General features: G+C 37.1%; 1 protein-coding gene across 1 annotated transcript in view; it reads left to right on the forward strand.

Annotated features, from left to right (window-relative positions):
- RIT2 (Ras like without CAAX 2) overlaps positions 1–5098 on the forward strand; it is a 206237-nt gene extending 201139 nt beyond the window's left edge. Inside the window, exon 5 of the mRNA XM_038171239.2 lies at positions 3803–5098. Within this exon, the coding sequence (XP_038027167.1) occupies positions 3803–4030 (228 nt within the window). The 3' untranslated portion in view covers positions 4031–5098. The remainder of the gene's footprint in view (positions 1–3802) is intronic.
- The last annotated feature ends 17845 nt before the right edge of the window (positions 5099–22943 follow it).

The raw sequence follows: 22943 nt of genomic DNA on the forward strand, positions 1-22943 counted from the left end.
CCAGTTAGCCTACAGTCCTCTGTGCTATCCACAGTTCAAATGCTGCTACAACAGCTTTATCTTTCCTCTCAAACCACATGTACCCAACTGGATGCTTAGACCCATGCACTTTTCAGGGAGAGCATGAAAAGACTGTTTTCCCATGTTCACGTGCATCTGTGAGGCTCCAGTGCCCATTTAATCAACTTGTCCTGGGGGATCTGGCTTTTCAGTTACACAGCGAGCTTCATGTCATGCCTCTCTAACTCCTGATCCACACACCACACCAGATTCATTTTTTTTTATTTTTTTTAATGAAGTTTGGATTCAGGAAGCTTTTGCGAGTTCTGAAATCTTCATCCTTCATTATCTTCACTACACCAGCCTTCCCCCTTCATTCCCTTCTTCAGTTTACCAGCAAAGGAACAAGCTAAACTGGAATCAATATAACCAGAATTATACTTTGAGAAACAATGCCAGATTCAATCACAGAGTGTTACTCTAAAAAATGAGATATAAAGCTCTGCTTCCCAGATATATGTTCAATAGAATGACCTCACTCCCTGACCCGTCTGATCATGTCACGCTGACAGATCACGTCGTCTGGTGATACAGACCTGCACAAGCTGCAATTTGTCAACAAGTCCCTGAGCTGTGTAGATCTGGGCTGGATTTCTATGATATAGTTTATCTTCTGGCAATAAGATGGGAACAAGGTAAATCCCTGGAATTAGGTGACCTCATCAAGAGCTTTATCCCTTATTTTTTATTCCATAGGTGGCTAGCCTCTGGACCAAATTACAAACAGAAAGATGAATGTGTATTTTTCCTCTAAACACCTGTCTGTATTTGTAGTGTGTGTTTTTTTTTGTTTGTTTGTTTGTTTGTTTTCTTTTATTTTCTTTTACAGAAAACAGATTAATTAAATTAGTATAGCTATATTTTCACTGGTGCTGGAAGCGGTAGTGGTAATTATGACAGCATTAGATTTCTAAGAAGCCTGTTTTCAGCCTTGAAGCTGAACAACTTTGACTAAATTTCCTGAAATTATTTGTGCCAGGTGTCTTCCTCGTGCTGAATTACTTCATAAAATTTCATCAAAGTAGTTAATCAGTTCCTGAGGGCAAGATTTAGGACAAATATTATGCTTTGAAATTAACTATTTCCATTAATATCTTTAATGTTGTCTCCATAATTTGGCAGGCAACTGTGAGTCCAAAACCAAACCTTTGTTGCTTTTTAGAGAAATGCAGTGAAATTCAGCCATGTTACAAGCCTCCAGCCACAGAGAGTATGGGAAGAAGTTTTTCTGCACATTTTATTTCTCCTGAGTATTCTCCAGTTCTCACAGCTTATAGTAGACTTGTTTCATTACAGACCATATCATGTCTTCCCCACAATGTTTCTTCCTTGCAGGTGGGAGAAAACATATATTTTGATCCTAGAAAGACAAACATGGAAAGAAAGAGGAATTAGATGGGCAAAGACTGGAAAATCATGGAGCAAAAGAAAAGGCAATTTCTGATACTTGAGTAGTGCTGTGCTTGTACCGTAATTATATGTACAACCTTACTATGCTTTTCTCATACGAATGTTTCTATTTATAAGCTTTACTAAAATTATTATTTTTTATTTTTCCTTTTCAGTAATGAATGTATAAAATGTTCACTGAAACTACAGCTCTGTGTAATGGTTTGCTTATATCTGCAGTGCCTCTAAATAAAAATAAAATAAAATAAAATAAAATAAAATAAAATAAAATAAAATAAAATAAAATAAAATAAAATAAAATAAAATAAAATAAAATAAAATAAAATAAAATAAAATAAAATAAAATATAAAAAAAATCCTCCTTCAGCTCAAACAAGGCATAACAAGAGAAAAAAAAATATTAAAAAGTCCAAAATAGACCAAGATAAGTCTCCTATCCAGACAGTCAATTTCTCAGTGGTGCCCAATGGACATATTGAATCAAACATTTTGCTTACACAGCTGCCCAGAGAAAAACAAGGACCATATTGCTACCAACTCCTTTTGCTAAAGGTTGGCAATTATAGCAGTTGGAAAACGATAACAATCTTTCATTGTGTCAGTGAGTATTATTCAGGTTGGCATACAACCTCCCTGCTTAGCCTTACAATATTCTTAATTAAATTAAGATTAAATCTGTAACATAGATGTATGACCTTACTGATATGACAAAGTCTGTGACTTGATGCAGAGGTGATGAGCAGAAATTCTGTGGTCTGTGTTATATAGGAATATGCTAGGTGCGGATTTCTTCCAGGCTGAAATGAACTAGTGTTTTGTTTCTTGCAAAACCCTGTTTCTCACTGTGTCCAGATATACAGATAAATATACAAAATGCAATAAGGTAGTGTTATAAGCTGATCATAAAAGGACATTCTCCTCATGGTAGGTATGAGAGAGTTTGTTTGTATCTTGAAGCATAAGGGTTTATTTCCCTAATAAATATAAATGACACTTTGGGAGCATAAAGGTAGAAATAAGAAATAAAACTAGATTAGTCCTGTGGTAGACAGTAGCAACTGATAATTTTTCATAACCTAGGATGTACCCTTTCACAAGGCTGTCTCAAACTACTTAAACAACTTTTTTTTTTTTTTTTTATCCAGATGGTTGGAAAGTTACTTGAATAAATCATGTTATCTAAACACAAATAAAAACAAAGCATAGATTTTCTCACCTAAAACTTGAATATACTCTGTACATACCATCATTAGTTTTATGTTTGAATACTGAAAAGAAAGAATATTCTATCACCTGGTAAGCTAGCCTAAAGTTTAGCTAGCTAATAGGGTTTATTCCTTATTTTGCTGAAGACTTGCTACACGTTACTGTAAGTCTCCAAAAGGGCAAAATATAGGTAGGTGGTAGGCATTCATTACTCCTTGTGGTAAGCATTTAGACTGTATTCTAGACCGCACAATCAGACCACACAATTAGACCAGTAATTAGCATGCCATGAACCTTTCCTTGGGAATTAGCAGGCTGGTGGGCTAAGAGGTAGCTAGTATGGAAATTTTAGGAGTTAGATCCCTGTATGAAAATTCAGGCAAATGAAAAAGAGCTACCTTGATTCCTTCTAAATTCATGGAAATTCTTCCCCTTATAGTTCCTCAAAAAGCAAAGATACATTGTTCTCAGTGTTCTCTGAGAATAGTAAGTACATGAGATCACTTAAGGAAGATGATCTGAAAAGCAAATAGATTTTGGATCTTCATATGGCTCAGGCATGATCTAAGTGATAGGATTATAGGTCTGTCAAGACCAGAGTACTTATAAACATGCTCAGAATTTCTTGTGACTGAAAAATCTTAAGGTATAAAATCTGATGTGCTTTCAGCTTCAAGTCAAATTCCCTTCAGGATTAGATTAGTGCTGAACATGCATTTTCTAGGACCATATTTCTACTGAAGTTCTTTTGACCATCAGTTTTAGTCTGTAGAATAAAGGAACTAATGCTCCCAAGCTTTAGAGGTTTACTGCAAGAGAGGAAATACTTGGAAAAAATGGCACTTCAGAATTAGGGAAATAATATATCCAAGCACATGAATATTGTCAGTATGCTCTGTTCAAATATGGATTCAATCCTAACATTTCATATTTGAATCTTATCTATGTAATAATAACAGAATATTTTCCTGTTAAACTAAAGGTTGGTGATTTGCCTCAGGAGTGCCAATCTAGTAGTACCCAAAAAGTCAGATCAGATATACTTTTATGGCCTCCTTTTGGTTCATGCTTTGTGAATTAGGTGATATTTATAGACCTTTTTTTTTTTTTTTTTTTTTCCTTGTAGGTCTCGACTGAAGAAGGAATGAGCTTAGCCAGAGAATACTCCTGCTCCTTTTTTGAGACTTCTGCTGCCCTTCGCTTCTACATTGATGATGTCTTTCATGGACTAGTGAGGGAAATCCGAAGGAAAGAGTCCTCACTGCCCATGGCAGAGAAGAAGATGAAGAGGAAGGATAGTCTGTGGCGGAAGCTGAAAGGATCCCTGAAGAAAAAAAAAGAAAGTACAACTTGATGGCAGTTCCTCATGAGCCACCCCTCAGGAGCTGACCACAATAACCTGTAACAGTTTGAAAAGGCAGCATTGACACAGCATCTTCCAGACAAGGTCCTGGAGTTTCTTCCCTTCCCTCATGCAGAAGTAGCTCCTTGAAGGCCCAATTCATGGTTGCCCTGTGGCTCCTCTGTATTATATATCAAGTCACTTAGCACTCATCCCCTCTCTCCATATCTGAGTGGAGAAAATACTTTGCTTTTTCCCTGTGGTCCCTGGCTGGTCTTCAAAGGCTAGGAATTGAGCCAGCATCCAGGACAGAACAGCTTCTATCATTTCTAGAGTAAGGGATGCACGTATTACCTCCTCTCTGTCCATGCATGGGTCGTTTCTTCATCCTGGGAATGATTAATTTTCATTTCAATGGACATTTTGACTGTTTAAGGACTGTAGGATTTGACCTTCAGCTTTGCATTCACACGTAGGTTTAGGGTTAGACTGTGCTCAGTCTGTGTGTCTGTGTGTGTGAGCTGGGACCAGGGGAAACACTGGGGGCTCACAATTTTAACCCTGTAGATCCCTATCCTGACCATGTTCTTTCCATTTAGCAGGAAGGGTTGGCAATCATATCACAAGTCCCACACTAGCCGTCCAGAAGGTTGTAGGGTTATAGCTCCATCTCTTCTACTTACTCATCAGAACTGGCTAGCAGAGGTACATTGTCCTACAGATTGGCCACACTCATGCAGCCCACCAAGGAATGCACAAAAAACACTTCCCAGAGCAGTGCAACTCTGTCCCACCATAGTGTCTGCAATGTAGCATTCAGCCCTTGACATACTACAGAATTGCATCAGGACGGTCACTGTCTTTCACTGTCCATGACCATCCAAGTGAATCATTTTATTGATCAGCTGGACAGGTCTTTTAAATATTCCTTTTTAAAGCTAGCATGAAGTAGAATATTGTCTCATTTACTTTTTTTTTTTTTTTCAAACTTCTTTTAATATTTACTTTATTTATAAATTTTACAAGTAAGTCATGCATACATTTTGTCAAAAAATAAAGATCATGAATTCCATGAAACTATGCTTGTAGTCAGTGTCATTTGTGTCTATTCTATTTAATATATTTTTAGGGGGAAAAACAAACAAACAAACAAACAAAGTGTGTTCCTTAGTAAATGTTCATTTTTTTCTCTTTTCTTCTTTGACTATTTTTCAGAGTTTGGACAAATTAAATATATTTTAGAGGAACTGCACTGGGGGGGGGGGGGCGGCAAGTGGGAGGGGACAGAGGAGGGGAAGGAGTTGATTTGTTTTGCTCAGTTAAGTATGAAAGGGTTATGGTTTTATGAAAAATTTCAGTTCATTAAAATCTGATTCTCTACTTTCTCTTCCATTCAAGAAAAAACAGTGATTTATTTTGATTTGTCAGAAATTTTCCATCAAAGGTATCACTTCAATGTGTATAGTTAGATAATATGTGGCTATATAGATGATCTTTGGAAAGATTATTTTAGAGAAACATAAGCACATATAAGCATTTAGGTGTATATCCTGATCCCTGCCTCCAACAACTGAAGTCTGCATTTACTCCACTATAATTACTACTATTATTTTACCTGTATTGACATAGACATTTTACGTAAAGCTCCTAAAGACAGAGATGTGCTTGCCCAAAGAGTTTATGAGCTAAGTATTGGTGGAGAGACAACAGGAGGCTACACTGAACAGATGGTGGCTTTGAGACTATAAATAACAAGAGGAACATCTGTGACTGTTTCAATACTGCACACTGCACGGAGGGGAATGAAGCAGTTGTTCCACATGTAAGAGACCATAGAAATTACTATCCTGAGAAACCTTCAGGGATGTTCATTGGTCCTTTTCAGGCAGATGCCTAAGCTTTGAGTCAATTGAAAAACATTTAGTATTGGTTATTATTTCACCCACACTACTGAGGGACTTACTATATCAATACTGGCTTTGAGTTGTAGTTTTAGGGCTAGCCTGTTTCTAGTCAGCTGGAAATATCAAAAAAGTTGCAAAAGGGCATAGATACAGTTTAAGATTAAGCCTCAAATTAATATGCAAATTAAACATACCCATTATCTGACATTAAGGTAATCTGTCATGGAACGGTATCTTTCCATATTATTAAACTGTCAGCCTTTATGACAGGGTTACCATACATGCACTGCTGTTGGAAATGGTCCCTGAAGCATGCTGGGTTGTGCATCTTACTCAGCAACTGGTTAGCAAGTGCTACCTGATGTGATCTAAAGCCATAGTAAGAATAATTTTAAGAATGTAACAGTACAGATTTGATTGGGAACCTCCTTTTGTATTTTCTAATTGCTAGAACAGACACAGTTTACATAGTCATACATGTATTTATGTGTACCAAGCCCATGAAATCTCCACATTCTCAGTATCCCCATACCTAACCTATACATGCCAGATTTTAAAAGATATCTGGTAATAAGTTAGTAACTTCAAAAAGAATGAGTCCCTCTGAGGATCTTCTGTTACATTTTCCTCATGCAACTTCAGGCATCTGAGTATCTATTTGGCAGAAAGGCCTGGATTTATCTCATTTCAGTTTGGCCATATGGAAGCTGAGTATGACACCCAGTTATTGAGTCCCTTAGTTAATAAGCAGAGAGGTTCCTAGGGTGATTTGTCCCATCTAACTTGGATAGTTAGCATTTGACAAATCACTGCCTAAAATGGCTGCCTCTTTCCAGCTCTTTTATGTTTCTCCATAAATTGTAAATTGTGTCTAGGCCTAACTTTTTGATAGCTAAAAGCAGATATGATGAACCCCTTTGTTAATGATCAGTCTACCTTCTAATTATGGCAGAATAGTGTTGTAAATGCTTGGTGTTGAATCTTGTCTCTGAAACACCTGACCATCCTTTATTTTTAAAATAGGAATGTCATTCTGATTTACTATCACTCAATTCCTCAATAATCTATAATACTTAACCTCAGTTAATTGAGCAGAGCTGATGGAGGTTTTAGTCAGTGAGGCTAACATAAGTCATAACTGCACAAGAGGTTGGGTGCAGCTGCTTTACCTAATTAATCATTATGATTCCATCACAGAAGGCTGTATCTAGCTGTCAAGCCTTGCTGACAGAGTTAAAAAACAGCAGCTCTGTGTCTAAGACTTTTCTATCTCTGACTAGTCGCTCATCTAACGACGTCTGGAAAATCTGAAGAAGGAAACTGATCATTTTATTTTGTTGTGTTGCCTACAGCCTCATGAAGGTGGCAGCTATAACTTAGTCCACTGACAGACTGTGTTGCAGTTGGACCATAATTCAGTTTACTTCCTTTATAATTAAAGCCAGCTAATAAATACAATCAAATAAAATTAAATTAAATAATAAAACTTTGCAAATGTATCTATAGCATCTCACACATATATATAATATATGGCATTTAATTATAATTCTTCTCAATTTTGGCAGATCACAAGTTGAATCTAGTTGTGAAGTAATTACCTCTGGGGAAGGCTATAAGTCAAGATGGAATTTTTCAGTGCTTAAATTTTCTTCTTTCACATGTTCTGCATATAGGCCTTAGGACTATATCTGCATATAGGCCTTAGGACTTAAACACAGGAACATTCTGTGTTCCCTCACATAGTCAGATCATGTGCAATATTAACAAGCTGATGCCTTTACAAACAGACAAACAAACAAACAAACAAAAAAGGAAGAATATTTTAAGGCTGAATTGTATGAACATATGGCTAGAATGAATAGAGGGAATTCTCCTCCTTTCTGTCCACTATATAATTCATGTTTCTGTCTGTCTTTTAGCCTGATCCTTTCTTAGACATTTGATCCCCACCTGTATTGTGGCAGATGACAGGAAAACAAGTAAACAATGGCCATCAGCAGAGTTTAGTTTCTTATAGTGATAATTTACATTCTACAGCAGTATCAATGTCTTCTAGATTGAATGTAACGCTCTCTGTGGGCCAGACTGTGATATCTGTGAGAAGCAAAATAGCTGTCATTGGGCCTTCTTGTCTCTGTAGTGACAGCAAAGACACCTGCTGCAGCCATCTGAGATGGAGATACTGAGATGATGACATCAACTGTTAAAAATTACACTGAAAACTAGCAATTCAGTTCCTGTAAATCAGACAATGTTTACAGTTAACTCTAGGAGTACACAAGTACTTGCCTGAATTTGTACTAGCAATTAAAACTAGCAACATAACTTTCTAGCATAGACAACTATATTAACATCATTCATTTAAATATACTTACGACAGCAGATATATTTAGACATCCCCCTAGGATGTCTTATTTATATGAGTGTGTATCATGCACACTGCTTCTTGTCTGTGTCTCTAGAAAATCCCTAAAAATTAGTAGAGGAAAAGTGAAATTACAGAATGTCTCTTACAGCCAGTATTAAAATCTCTGTTCTCAGACAATTGAATGGCATTTGGACAGAGCGGTGCCTCATAACACTTCTGATCAGCCTCAATTTAAGCTCACTTTTTAACTTGACCTGTCCCTTCAAGTATGTGCTCCTCCTTAGGATGTCTGCCTGGCAAAATGATTTGTAATGGGAATGGCATTGTCTCACAGATGCTGTGAAAGTCACCCCAAGCAGCATTGCCCTGCACCTCTAGCCTGATTTATTACTCCCTGATGCTCCTGGTTCTAAGCCTCCTCAATTCGAGCTCTCCAATTTTGTTACATCGTGCTGAATTATGAGGTTGTTTTGTGATGAGGACAAATGTCCACTCAAGAGCACCAAACTCATTTCATGATCTGAACTTTTCCCCCAAGAGGTAATAAAGACAAGAACATCCAAAGCCATTGCATCACCTACTGTATATCTTCTGTCAATAGATAATTAATGTGACAATGAAATTTTCCCATTCTTGCACTTTGTCATGCATCATATTTTTTCACAGTGTTTATAGTCTTACAACTGTTTCAACAACTACAAGACAAAGCTCAAAAGAACATTATTTTTCATGGCTGAAGCTGGAACAGAATTCCACGTAAAGAACAATATTAGGGAGGTAAATCTAAGCAAGCCCTTTATATGAATACCTCATTACCTTAATTTGTATAAAAGAGAACAGCATCATTTTACCACTATATTTTAAGTATAGTTAATGGAAGAGGAATGCAGTCAATTTCACATCTATGAAATTTGGTGGACAAAAGTTTATTATTTCTCTGTTTTTGCTGCGTTCTACAAACAAGATAATTTGGGATTCCTTGCCCTGAAATTAATAAATCAGGATAGAGTTAATAAATTCAAAATTTCTTCTGGTTGTGTTCCCTCCAACAGCCAACCCTGATGAAGACTCAAACACAGCTTCTTCCATTGTTTTTCCAGCAATCCTAAACCACCAGAGCTGAGCTCTCCGTCTTCAGCATCATTCAGATAAACACAGTATCTTTCAGTTTTATTTCACTTGTTCTATTCCATCACTCACAGAAGTGTAAAAGGCACTCTGTGGTGCTTTTAACAAACTAAGTACATTGCATCTTTTGCCTCCTTCATAAATTTCCCATACTTTCAGCGTTCATACTAAGCAGAATAAGTAATATTTTTTCACAATAAACTTTTTGCAAAGTCACACAGCTTTCTGAATAGGAAGTTGACAGTTCCTGCATACTGACTTTGCTTCTGCTAATAGACACTGCTGACTAATCACAGGTGTCTCTTTAAGTAGGACACAGAATAAATAAGCTTGAACACTTAAGGTATTCAGACAGTCTACATGGGTAGCTGTTGTGAAGGCAATGGAAAAACTTACAGTTGATTCATATCCATCTCTAGCATAGAATTACACATGCTCTCATGATGATGAATATACTTCTGTCACACAGAGGAAAATGAGGTTTCTGTCCATGAAAGCTTATAAAAGCCATAACCCAAAATAGTAGATAATTTAAGGAAGATGGAGTAAAGAGATTATTAGTGATGGGAAGGATAGGCAGAGGTGGTAGAGGAGAATACAATATGAGTAAACATGAAAATCAAGTGACCTGAGAAGTATTTACAACATTCTCCACACTGGATGTGTCCTTATGCCTTCTAGAAAGGGAACAGCAGATACAGTGGAAAAAAAAGATGTAATACAATCTCAAGATGTTTGATTCAAGTGCACACACCATAGGAGTTTGATCAGGATATTAAGAGATGGGTCATACTAAGAGCAACAGAAATTGATGATGATTTGCCTCCTCCTCAGGATGATGTAATTTCATTGGCCTGGAAAGTGGAAGGCAGAGGTCAGAGAAATTATTACTGTTGTGAAAATGCAAGACAGATTGGGAACATATTTTAATAACTAAATGATGTAGAACAGGGCACAGAATGGGAAATTAAGCAGGCAGAAGCAATATTCAGTCAAGTCCATGGGAAGTATGGATATCCTTCACTGGAATATGCATCAGGTTTCTAATGAGAATCTGCCTGTGCAGATTGTCCCTTCGCTGAAGCTTCTACTTATGAGAACAAATCTCTTTGTGGTATCTGCTAGTTCCCTGAACTATGTATGCTTGAGAAACTGAAAACAGCTGGTTTCAGGAGAACAGTTGGGGAAAAAGTAGGATGCTCAGCTCTATCTTTTAGAAGGATAGCAGCAAAAATCTCATTTATATGCCTCATAACTAACATAAATGATGGAATGATAGCTCCCTGCTGAAAATTTTAAATGGTACTTCAAATATGTGGTTTCATCGGGGAGAGCAGCTACCAGTTTGTGAGCAGTGCATGCAGATCATTCGCTGCTGGCTTTTTCCCTCCCACTGTTCTCAGACCAGATGTTAATGAAAAATGTAGGAACCTATTTCTGCTCTCCTGTTTAGTTAATAAGGTGTTCACCAAATACACCTAAGACTTTATCTAGCAAAACTGGATGAGTTCCAAGTTATCAGAGAATACAGCAGGGATGTCTTCAAGGAGGCAGATGTTCAAAGGAGTACTTTGAAGAGTTCTTCGACCTGTGCGGAGTTGATTATCATGGTGCAGATGAAAGATGAGAAGAAAAAAACAGAAAACCTGTGAGAACACGCTATACCCGTCAACAATAAAATTCAGAAAGATTTAAGTTATAGAAGCTATAAAATATTGTTGTGATAAAACTTCTGAACAAGGATGGACCTCCAGGGACTGCCAAGAAATTTGAGAACAGTCAGTACCGTATCAGTTCTTTCACCTGGTAGAGACTTTTCAATCCACTTGCCACTAAGTGATGAAAATCCTTATCAAGAATCACAGTGGTTCTAATAGATAGGAGAGGAAAAGACATACTGTGACACAAAAAAACTTTCACTTAATGGATAAGGAGGTCTGTCAGGTTTGTAGACTGCCCACCTTGTGGCAGATTTTGTAAATCAAGAACAGGTCTGAAGACTACTGTTAAATATCCTTAATATTTAACATGGTAGTATATTATTGTCAATAATTTAACTGATGCAGAAGAGTCTGTTACGACCTTCACTATGATATTGAAGTACACTGTCCTTCTTGGACAACATCTTTCAAATCCTTTATACAAACTGCAACCTCAGACACCTCTTTGTTTCCATGTGGTTCACCAGTAGGGTTGTCCTGATACTTAGCACTAGAGCCTCAGGCTCTGCCTTACAAATCTGTTGCTCAGCCAATGGCCACCTGGGAGAGGCCAACTGAGCTGGAGCATGCCTGAGGAATTCCAGATTGCAGGATGCAGGCTAACGCCTGACACTTGTTATTCCTTCAGGGCCGTGGCTGGTCATTTTCTCCTGGGTGGCTGTGAGAAGGAATAGGAGTGTCATCACTATTGGGAAGGCATCTGAAGGCAGATGTGTTTCCCCAGATGTCTCTCAGCCATGCTGATCAAACAGCAAGGGAATGACAGCTCTCCTTGACATATTTTTCTGCATAAAAGTGTCAAAATGTTGGATTTTTTTTATTATTATTATTATTTTTTTTTGTATTTCTTACTTTTTTGGAGATATATATATTTTCATCTTGTAAAACAGGGCAGGCACTATCTGTCTGCACTTTCAATAGAAAATATGTTCTCTACATATGTCCTAAATAATGTCAGAGACATGCATGTATAATCATACACACACAATGTTTCCAAACCCCAGAATTTCATGTCCCCTTTTATCATGCAGCCTGCATCTGAAGCAAAAGAAAGGTGTAAATAAAATAAAATAAAATAAAATAAAATAAAATAAAATAAAATAATAAAATAAAATAAAATAAAATAAAATAAAATAAAATAAAATAAAATAAAATAAAATAAAATAAAATAAAATAAAATAAAATAAAATAAAATAAAATAAAATAAAATAATAAAAAACTTTTTTTGTACCACTGGAAAAAAAAAGTCTGTGTTCTTGATAAGACTATAGGACTACTACTAATAACCACAACACATGTTTTCTATGTGTCTCACTTGGTATCTTTCAGTTACTGTTTTTCTAAGAATACAAACCATAATACTTTATATTAAATTAGTTTATATTACTTTCACTTTAGAGAAAGACAGGAAAAATAGTGTCTACATTTACCTAAAAGAGATACTGAATATATGCAAGTGTATCAACATGGACTTGTTATAATTTACAGAATTTATTGGAAGGTGGTAGAATATTCACCTGTAACATATATTAGTCAGAGATTTCCAGTCTATGTAATAAAAGTGGCCTGAGAGAGAGAGAGAGAGAGAGAGAGAGAGAGAGATGAGTCTGCTGGGAAGGCTTGGGGTAGATACATTTATCAGGAGTAATAAAAAGAAATCAGAAGTAAATAGCAGCTCAATATTTGGCTAACTTCCAACCAGTGAGACATGGTTGATGGTAGACAAGGTTTCCAAAGGAACTAGTAAAGGCCTTTACATTTAGGTCACATATATTTAGACAAGATAAAGCACTATGTCATGCCCTACTAAGAACTATCCCAGCTTAATAGATCATTTCTCTCTCTAGCTTTCACATTTCTACACAGGCTTGCAGTGCTGCTGACTACAAAACAACTGGATTTGAAGGGAATATGAATATTATTTATGAAGAAATAAAGCACATTTATCTTTAGAAATTTATATTCTGAAAAAGATGGGAATTTACTTCATTTTGATTAATTGATCATATTTTTGTGGGACATTATTCAGTTAGATTTCTGAGTTCAAGACCTTGTAATGATTTAACTAACATAACTAACATGTCTTTGATTTCCTTTTTCTTGTAGGAGAAAAAGTAGATTCTTGTTTTGGTATACTTCATATTCATGTTTTATCTTAATTAAGGATTTGCAATACAGAAGAATCTTTGAAGAAGAAGAAGCTTTGTATGCTTCATGCTGCAGCCAACCAAAAATCTGTTTCCTACTGAGGTCAAAGCAGAGTCCCAGGAAAGAAGATTAAAACATATTAAGATGTATTATGTATGCTCTCTCAGAAACCTGCCATCAGAAACTTCCTGAGTCAAAGATATTTCTCCTGGAGCTAAAAAAGTCTTGTGGCATTGATAGCAGGGTCTGAGCACCTTAGGCAGAGCTTGGACTGCAAACTCCCATCATTACCTGTCAGGGCAACTGCTGTACCAATGAAGACACCACAAAGTCAACTATTAGAAGGTAATAGCCATGGGGATATTGCTTGTCCTTGAGGAGAAATACCACAGCGTGATCACCAGCCAAAACACTTCCCTCTTTCATCCACCCTACCATAGAAAGAAACAATCATTGTGATTTACCTGCTGGGGATAATGAATGACTTGTGCCAATGTCCAGATGGACTTATGACCTTGCCTTTGGGGAGCTGGTTTTAAGCTAAAGAAATGTGAAGCCAGGTAGCACCCTCAGAACTCTGAGGTATGGTAGAAATACTTTTTAGATATAGGGCCATAGATATCAATCTCACTCTGACTGTGTGCAACAGGTTTTCTACAATACAAAATGACAAGACTAACCTCTATAGTAACTGTTAATGACAACCCGCAATTCCCCACGGCAAGGGGAAACCTCAGCTAGTTCATGTTTCTCTCAGCAGCTGCTTGAACCACTTCTGATCTGTGGGTGACACGGCAAAGGAGTGTAGGATCGATGCAGTAAACATAATTATTACTGTTGTATTCATGAGACACTGGATAATGTAAGAAATGTTTATGTGCATTTTTTTGCCTTGGAAGTATGAAAACAAGCACAAGAGAATTGTAGCAGCTGCTCTGATATGTGATAACTTGACTTACACCAAGCCAAGGACTTTTCAGCTTCTTGCTCTGTCCTGCCAGTGGGCAAGTTTAGGGGTGCAGCAGGAGCTGGGAGGGGACAGACCCAGGACAGCTGACCCAAACTAGCCAAAGGGGTATTCCATACCATCTGACGTCATGCTGACGTCAGATATACGGGGGTGGCTAGCCAGGGTGTGGGGGATGGCTGCTTGGGGTTAGGCTGGGCATCAGTCAGGAGGTGGTGAGCAGTTGGATTGTGCATCACTTGTTTCTTACACACTATTATTAGAAGTATTATTATCATTATTATTACTATTATTGTTATTGTTGTTGTTGTTATTTTCCTGTCTTAATAAACTGTCTGTATCTCAACTCACAGGCTTCACTTTCCCATTTCTCTCCCCCATCTCCGAGAGGGAGTGGGGAGGGCGAGCAAACGGCTGTGTGGTGTTTAGCTGCCAGCCAGGTTAAACCACAACAAGTTAGAATATTCTTTGTGGAAAATGAGAGGATTTTAAAATTATTATTAAGAGCAGTAAATCGGTTTCTTTGAGATCTCCCCTCGCTATACCATGTTCAGTGAGGTTTTTCCCCTGTTTAAGTATAGCCCCAGAGTGAATTATATTCATACAAAGGAAGTAACTTTAAAGATATTTTTTGCTAATCATGTATAAAGGTTACACAGAACTGGTAGCTTAAACATAAAATTAAGTCAGCAACCAGAAATCTGTAACTTCTAGAAAAAAAAAAAAAAAAAAAAAAAAAAAAAAGTAAATGTTGATTATTAAAAGCTTGTTTTTCATGCTTTACTTGATCCAATTCAAGTTTCATGGAGTAAGTAGTAAAGATTTATCTTCTCATTCTCATTCTCTCCAAGGGAGCTTCTATGGAAAATATTGAAAAACAATACTTTACAATACTTTAAAAGTTATATATAAAAGTTATATATATATATATATATATATATATATATATATATATATATATAAAAAAATCTGGTTGACAATTGCTTGGAAATTGGAATGTATGATTCTATGTGATCTGTCTTCATATTTATAAAAGCTTTATCCAGGCCGTCTTTCACTATGGGAGTGACATTCCCCACATTCCTACATGACCAGGTAGTGCTTAAAGAAATGGCATTGCCTATAGCTTTGGGCCAGACCTAATTCTTAGTGACCCCCTTCATGAACTGGTCCATGTCAGCTAAACCTGTGGAGCAGAAATGTCACAAAGCAAAACAACAGCAGCAAAATGATGAATTTTCTGCCAGGTTAGCATTTGAAATCTGAAAGCTCACGGAGGAGGACAGGGCTGCAGCAGTTTTAACTTGATTGCCTCCAGCTGTCTTAGGGACTGTTGTGGTTTAACCCGGCCAGCAGCTAAACATCACACAGTCATTCACTCACCCTCCACCCTCCCTCTCTGGGATGGGGGAAAGAAATGGGAAAGTGAAGCCTGTGAGTTGAGATAAAGACAGTTTATTAAGATAGGAAAATCATAGTAACAATAATAATAACAATAATGATAATAGTACTACTGCTAATAATGTGCATGAAACAAGTGATTCACAATGCAATTGCTCACCACCCACTGACCGACATCCAGCCTAACCCCAAGCAGTCTGCCCCCCCCCCCCCCCCCCCCCTCCCCGGCTAGCCACCCCTATATATTGTTTAGCATGACCCAAGATGGAATAGAATACCCCTTTGGCCAGTTTGGGTCAGCTGTCCTGTGTCTGTCCTCTCCCAGCTCTTGCTGCACCCCCAACCTGCCTGCTGGCAGGACAGAGTGAGGAGCTGAAACATCCGTGGGTTGGTGTAAACACTGCTCTGTAACGATTAAAACATCAGCATGTTATCAGCACTCTTCTCATCCTAAGCCAAAACATAGCACCCTACCAGCTACTAGGAGAAAAATTAACTCTGTCCTAACTGAAACGAGGACAGAAACTCAGCCTCAGGCCCTAAGGAAGTCTGTGCTTGGCAAATGTGTTCAAACATTAAAGAAAATGATGTAGAGCTTAGGGATATGGTTTAGTGGGGACTGTTAGTGTTAGGTTAGAGGTTGGACTCGATGATCTCGAGGTCTTTTCCAACCTAGAAATTCTGTGATTCTGTAATAAGTTTATGTTGTTGTATTTGTTGTTGTTGTTTTTGTTGTTGTTGTGGTTTTATTTTTTGACTAATAATTATCTCTTCAAATTAGGCTTGTTATAAATTTGGCTTAAAATAGGATGGCACTGACAATTGGAAATGCCAAATGGTGGTAGAAGCTTATTATGAAGCTCTTTTTCCATCTGTGGTCTTTTCTATTTTAGGTTCTATACCATTGTCCAGGAGGACAGCATTGCTATTATTAGTTATCACCTTTCAACCATCAAATCTGGAGTGTAATTGATAGAGTTTATAATGGATCCATTGCAATAGGTGCATTTTCAGCATCAAACACTGAAGGCAAAAAGAAATGATAAAGCTCAAGCTGTCCGGAATATATTTATCATTACAGAGCATTTGTTCAAAACAGTCTTTTGTTGTGTAGGGGGGCATTAAAATAGCTTAAGCTGTAATGAAATCTTTTCTTAGATATTTGAAAAAACCTTTGATGGGATGGTTGGAGGCAGCTATATTGAGAAGGACAACACAAAATTAATGGGAACTCCTGCTGTTTGCAGGAAGACAAACACACTTCTGCAACAGATCAGACAAGGACTCCCTTATCCTGCAATATTGCTTGTAGGAGCACAAGATATGTTGCTAAATGCTGTGAGGAAGAGTGTATCCATAGAAATATTATTTGTTGCTGCTTGAAAATATCTGTAGGAACCTCCTACTTGCAACAGATATTTTTGTGGCTTTTATTTATTTATTTATTTTCCAAAAACACATTAGTATGGTTCTGTTTTACTAGATGACATCTCTAATACTGCATAAGAATATAAGAAGCTTAAATGCTACATAAGTTTGGGCTTTAAATTTTAAAACTAGTTTTGATATTCCTTTAGGAAACGTTTAGTTTCATCACACACGTATACACACACACACACACACACACACACAAAGTTACAGAAAATGTGCTTCAGTTCTTTATTTCTGGTTACTTTCCACAATACCTCATACATCCTGGTAGAAACATAAAGCTATATATGTGTGTGCACACAGTTTCTATACAACTTAAACAAGTCCTGATAGGTGATGGAGGTGCATAGCTTAGAGAAAAGCACATGCACAGCCGAGGTCATGCACACCATCTGCCAGACCTGTCCCCAGCACATATAACCAATAGCTGAAGAACAAACCAGACCTCATGTGTGAAAGTTTTACTCAGTCTCCTAAATCAGGTGCCCAAAGTGTATTTCTAAGTGCTTTAATCTAAGTGTACACGGTGCTAGGAGATGAACAATGGGATTTAAAGGCCAGCACTGATAAATAATTGAGCTAGTCAGCAGAAACCAATGTTCCAGGGGAGTGTATGAGATCCTGCTTATTTCATGATTTAGTGGCCTACTTAAAGCTCTGAGTTAAGTACCCATCCTTGGTTGATGTCTTCCTCTGTTGTTAGGCACCTAAAAGTGTTTATTCTTTCTTCTAAAACACTGAGAAAAGCAGGCTAGAATAGTAAGCGAAGGTCATTCTTAATTAATACTCTAATAATTAATGCATTCCATAATTAAGTCGAATGTTGATTAGGCCCAACTGGCCAGACAGAAATGTGGTGTTCTCCACCCCAATGGAAATGGTGCCATGCTGCAGAGAGGATTTCAGGATTCAGAGACTGACAAGCAGGGAGGTCATCCACTAGTGGGAGCCCCAATTCATGCATCTGAATTGGCCTCAGACTTTTGGCACCTTAGACATCTGGGCATACAGTATGTTGAAACAAAAAAGTTATTCACATGTAGCTAGTTTTGGATTCTTGTGACATGAAGGGGTTTGGCAAGGTGTTTGGAGCATGAATTGAGGTGCATGGATATCCCCGAAATTTCATGTTGGACATGGGATATTGCTACACTCCATTTCTATGTCTTGCTTTGGAGCATCTTAATTCTATTGCATGATTTCTGTCAAAGATTCAAAATGGATTATCTCGATGAGCATCCTCCTAACAAAACAGTATAAACAATTAGATCTGCAGATGAAGATTTGAGTTCCTCTTAAATATGCTGCTGCTTGCTATAAAAATGTGCTTCATTTTTATCAGGTCTGTGCTGCAATTAAGGGACTGACCAGTACTAGCAGTTACATAAAACCACTATCTCACTGGAACAGTAGAAATCATGTTGCCAAGGTGATTCTGTTTTTTGTGATATTCTAAACATATGGTGAGACAAAAACACCATAATACAAAGGCTTAAATCTTGCTGGGCACAGAAGCTACACTTCAACTCTCAACTGAGAAGCTGGGACTTTCATTACTATGATAATTTCAGGTAAAAGGGCCAAAACTGGTTGCTTTTCCTAAAGACTTGAGAACAAAAATTCATGCACAGCCTGGAGTATCTTAGCATAGCAGCATGTTTTTATGAAGATAGTGTTAGTTAACGTATTTGCATTACTCTATGTTTTAGGTTTAAAAAAATAAAAATAAAATCCAAGTTATATTGGATTCAGATCAAATCATTCAGGCAAGCTTCCAGAGAGTGGGCTGTTTCCCAAATGACAATAATTTCATTAGTGTACTTCTTGCAGCTTAGCCAACATGCTAAACCAAGCACTTGCTAGTAGATTATGTTGGCTAAATATTTTGTGCTCCCATAAAAGGGGTTTGTTAAGTGGTTTAACTCTGTTTTCACTAAGCTAAATAGGAGATTTGCCATTGACATTGTTATGAAGATAATCAAGGCACACACTTTATGCAAATGTCCTTTATAACCCTCTCTGACTTGCTGTATTTTGGGGTTATTGTCTATCATCTGTCATTGAAGTAGCAGAGATTGGACACTAATGGACACTGGATGAGGGGTATCATAGCTTTGAGGGAGTTGAAAAATTGTTTTCTCTTTTCTTCCTGGGAGCAGAGAAAATAGGGAAGATGCTAAGGAAAGACATTAAGGTAAGAAGACTCATGGGGATGTTGGTATGTTTTCACATCCTTCTGAAATGTGGGGCAACCCTGTTTAGGTGTGTCTCAACTTTGTGCCTATAAAAGTCAAAAGTTGTGACTGCTAAGTGGAAAAAACAAAATCAACATTTTCTATACTTCACCCTAAAATCTTTATCGAACGTTCACCCTCTCTTTCTAAATCTACATATTCTGAAGGTAATACCATCTGGACCAGTTCTGTCCATGTGTTTTTCTTGTTAATTTTCCTCTTCTGAGGAAAACTTGAGTAAATACTGAGCAAGATCATGAGGATTTCACTGTTACCACTGGCATTATTTTCATTATTGCCTTAACTTCTTTATTATTATAGTTATTTGTATTTGTCTTGGCAGGAAGGGGTGCATGTTAGTGGTTTGTGGTGTTAAAAAAATAAAAATAAATAAAATTTAGAAATCCTGTCTCCAGCTACATCAGGTGCCTTTGGCTTTTGTAACTGTTCCAGCTTTTTTTGTTTGTTTGTTTGTTTTTTGATGGGGTTCAGCTCTGCTTCTGTACATGTCTGTTTATTCACCTGTTGTGGTAAGCACTCATGTGAGAATATGCAAGGGAGGTTTGGAAGAAAAAGAGGTGGCTTTCAGCATTTTGTTTTTTATTTTTAATGGAAAACAGCCTTCCACAATGATCTATGTGGTTTATAATCCTTAGTTGCTAAATATCCACTGCTAAATCTGCCCTCATGTATTGTCAGATCTGTGAACGGGAAGGCAACCTGCTAATGATCTTCAGTCATAGACGCTATACCATGAGCAGTGTAATAAATCTTTTCTAAATAGTTTTATCATTTTGCTCCATGCAGCAGTTCTGCACATTTTCTGATAAATTATTATACAAAATTGGCATCCATTTGAAAATTCTGAGGGTGAATACAATTTATTAGCAAATACAATTTATGAGCAAAACATCATAGTAATTAACAATAAATCGAAAAATGCAGAGAAAATTCAGCTTTCTCATCACCTTATTCAAGCAGACTATGATGTTACAATCCAAAAACACTCTAACACATATTTTATTCTCTTCAATGGTGGTACAAACAATTATGGAGAATCAGATCTCTTAGGACTCTCAAATTTCAGCTTCATTTTTTTGGGTCCAAAGTGTTCAATAACCTTGATTAAAGGGCAGCAAGGGATCTGTTTCTAAGACATCTCATAAAGCTGAGTCAAATATTAGTTCTGCACAATCCTGGCTCTCTTTACACCACCTTTGGGAATTCTCTCACTTCTTACTAGACAGTGATTTTGCAATTCTAAGCATTTCTAAGCATTTCTAATACCACTCTCATAGCATATTCCCAACACTGATTTCACTGGACTGTGGAGGGTGTGCCAAGGTTCATGTGTTTTTTACAGGTAGGCTGTCAAGTTCTGTTCACAACAACCTAATATTCTGAGGGTATCTGGTCATAATCCATGTTAGTTATTTTTTTCCAGTCGTCAAAGGCATGCATCAAGGAGAGGAAGGAAATACAGTCACAATTCCCATGAAGGATTGTCATGGTGGTGGCAGGAATGTCAAAATCTTTCTTGAGTTCCTAACAACTGTTGGTGGTGGTTGTTTCCACCCTCTCATTTCACTTTTTTTTTTTTTTTTTTCATTAAAGCTTATAAACACAGTCAAAAGTAAGCAAATTGGCGTCAAGATAAATAAATATTAGATTAAGATATTTTAATATACATTGTCTGTAACAATAAATTGAGATGATCTGGGAAATATTCACAGGCACTTGAATATGTTCTTTTATGTTGCTAACCTGATAGAACATATCCCAGCATAAATTTAGCTTGTTTCAGACAGCACATGTCCTAAACATTTCTTGGACATCATATGGTGATTAGAATAGCTGAAAAAACTTTACCCTGTGAATAACTAATATGCAGCACCCTTGTTTTTAGAGCTTGAAGCATTTCCTGTCATCAACATGGGATATTTGGCTCTTGTTGACCAGCATGTGCTTGACCATTGCCATGCACATTCAGTTTATTAGTACAGAACTCAGATCAAATTCACAGAATCACAGAATCACAGAATTGTCTAGGTTGGAAGAGACCTCAGATCATTGAGTCCAACCTCTGACCTAACACTAACAAGTCCTCCACTAAACCATATCCCTAAGCTCTACATCTAAATGTCTTTTAAAGACCTCCAGAGATGGTGACTCCACCGCTTACCTGGGCAGCCCATTCCAATGCCTCACAACCTTCTCAGTAAAGAAGTTCTTCCTAATATCCAACCTAAAACACCCCGGTGCAACTTCAGCCCATTCCTCCTTGTCCTGTCACCAGGCACATGGGAGAATAGACCAACCAACACCTTGCTACAGACTCCTTTAATGTACTTCTAAAGAGCAATAAGGTCGCCCCTAAGCCTCCTCTTCTCCAGGCTGAACAAACCCAGCTCCCAAGAGAGCTGGAAGGAATAAATTCTTTTATTTTGGATCCTTTATTTATTTATTTATTTATTTATTTTCTCTGCCATTATCTATGTTTTCTCACACAGAAAACAAATGTGTTGGTCTTCTAAGAAAATAAAATCACTTCAACTGACAAAGCCAAACAAAACCATTATCTATGATGAAGGACCAGAGAGCTAAGGAGTCTTGCTATAATGTAACTTTACTATATGGCATTATTTGATGTTGGTAATTCTTATATGTGAGAACTTAAACGTTCTCACATATAGATAATTTTTAAGTCCGTTCCTTGTCTGGAGTTTCCGAAGTCTATGAAGAGCAAAGCTAACACTGTAGCCTGGACCTAAGCTAGAGCATTAGCAGGTTCTCTTCTCTCTGCCCACTTCTTCTGATGAATCTTCTTAGAGGTCTGTGTATCTAAGGTGTTAACTTTTTTGTCAAATATGGTTAAAATTTGACAAATTGATGTTTAAGTTAGGAGATTGGTAGGTAGACCAACATTGTGCACTCATTCAGATCTGTATCACATGGAACTTATTTTTCTTTGGAAATCCAGACAATGACAACTCTTACTATTTTTATTACCTGACTTATTTAAAGTATGTTCTTCCAAGAAAGCTGATAACATTAAGGATCTCATTAACTCTTAAAAAATGATAATAACTCATTGGTGGTGAATTATGAGATCCTCTTTTCTGCATAAAGCAGAAAACAAGCATTGAGAAAAACAATTTAAAAAATAAAAAAAGGAAAAAAAAAAAAAAAGCAGCAATTAATACACCTCACCCTGACATATATTTTTCTGTTGATGTTCACATCTTTGACTTCTGGTTCTGGATAACATCAGTCATGAAGTTTAATGATGTAGAATGCAGTGGAGTGAACAAATTACTTCATTATGCTGCTATACTTTAGCATCCTATCATGGGTCTGTATAAAGATTTGTCATGCTTTGGGACTGCAGTGTTAACATGAGTCATTTCAGCTTTGGGGAATTACGTCTATTTTTCTGGTGTCCTCCTAAGAGTGATGAAATTATATGTAAAGATGCCAAAATTGGACAATGCACTAACATTTCAGTTTGAGATTAAAATTTCAGAAGTTTCTTGAAATCATATGCACAGTGCAGTAGTAGTAAATTAATAAGAGTAATCTCTGTCATCCCTTGGATTTATATATAGCATAGCTCGGGCAACCCA

This window comes from Anas platyrhynchos, chromosome Z, assembly GCF_047663525.1.
Source record: "Anas platyrhynchos isolate ZD024472 breed Pekin duck chromosome Z, IASCAAS_PekinDuck_T2T, whole genome shotgun sequence".
In the NCBI taxonomy this organism is placed as follows: Eukaryota; Metazoa; Chordata; class Aves; order Anseriformes; family Anatidae; genus Anas; species Anas platyrhynchos.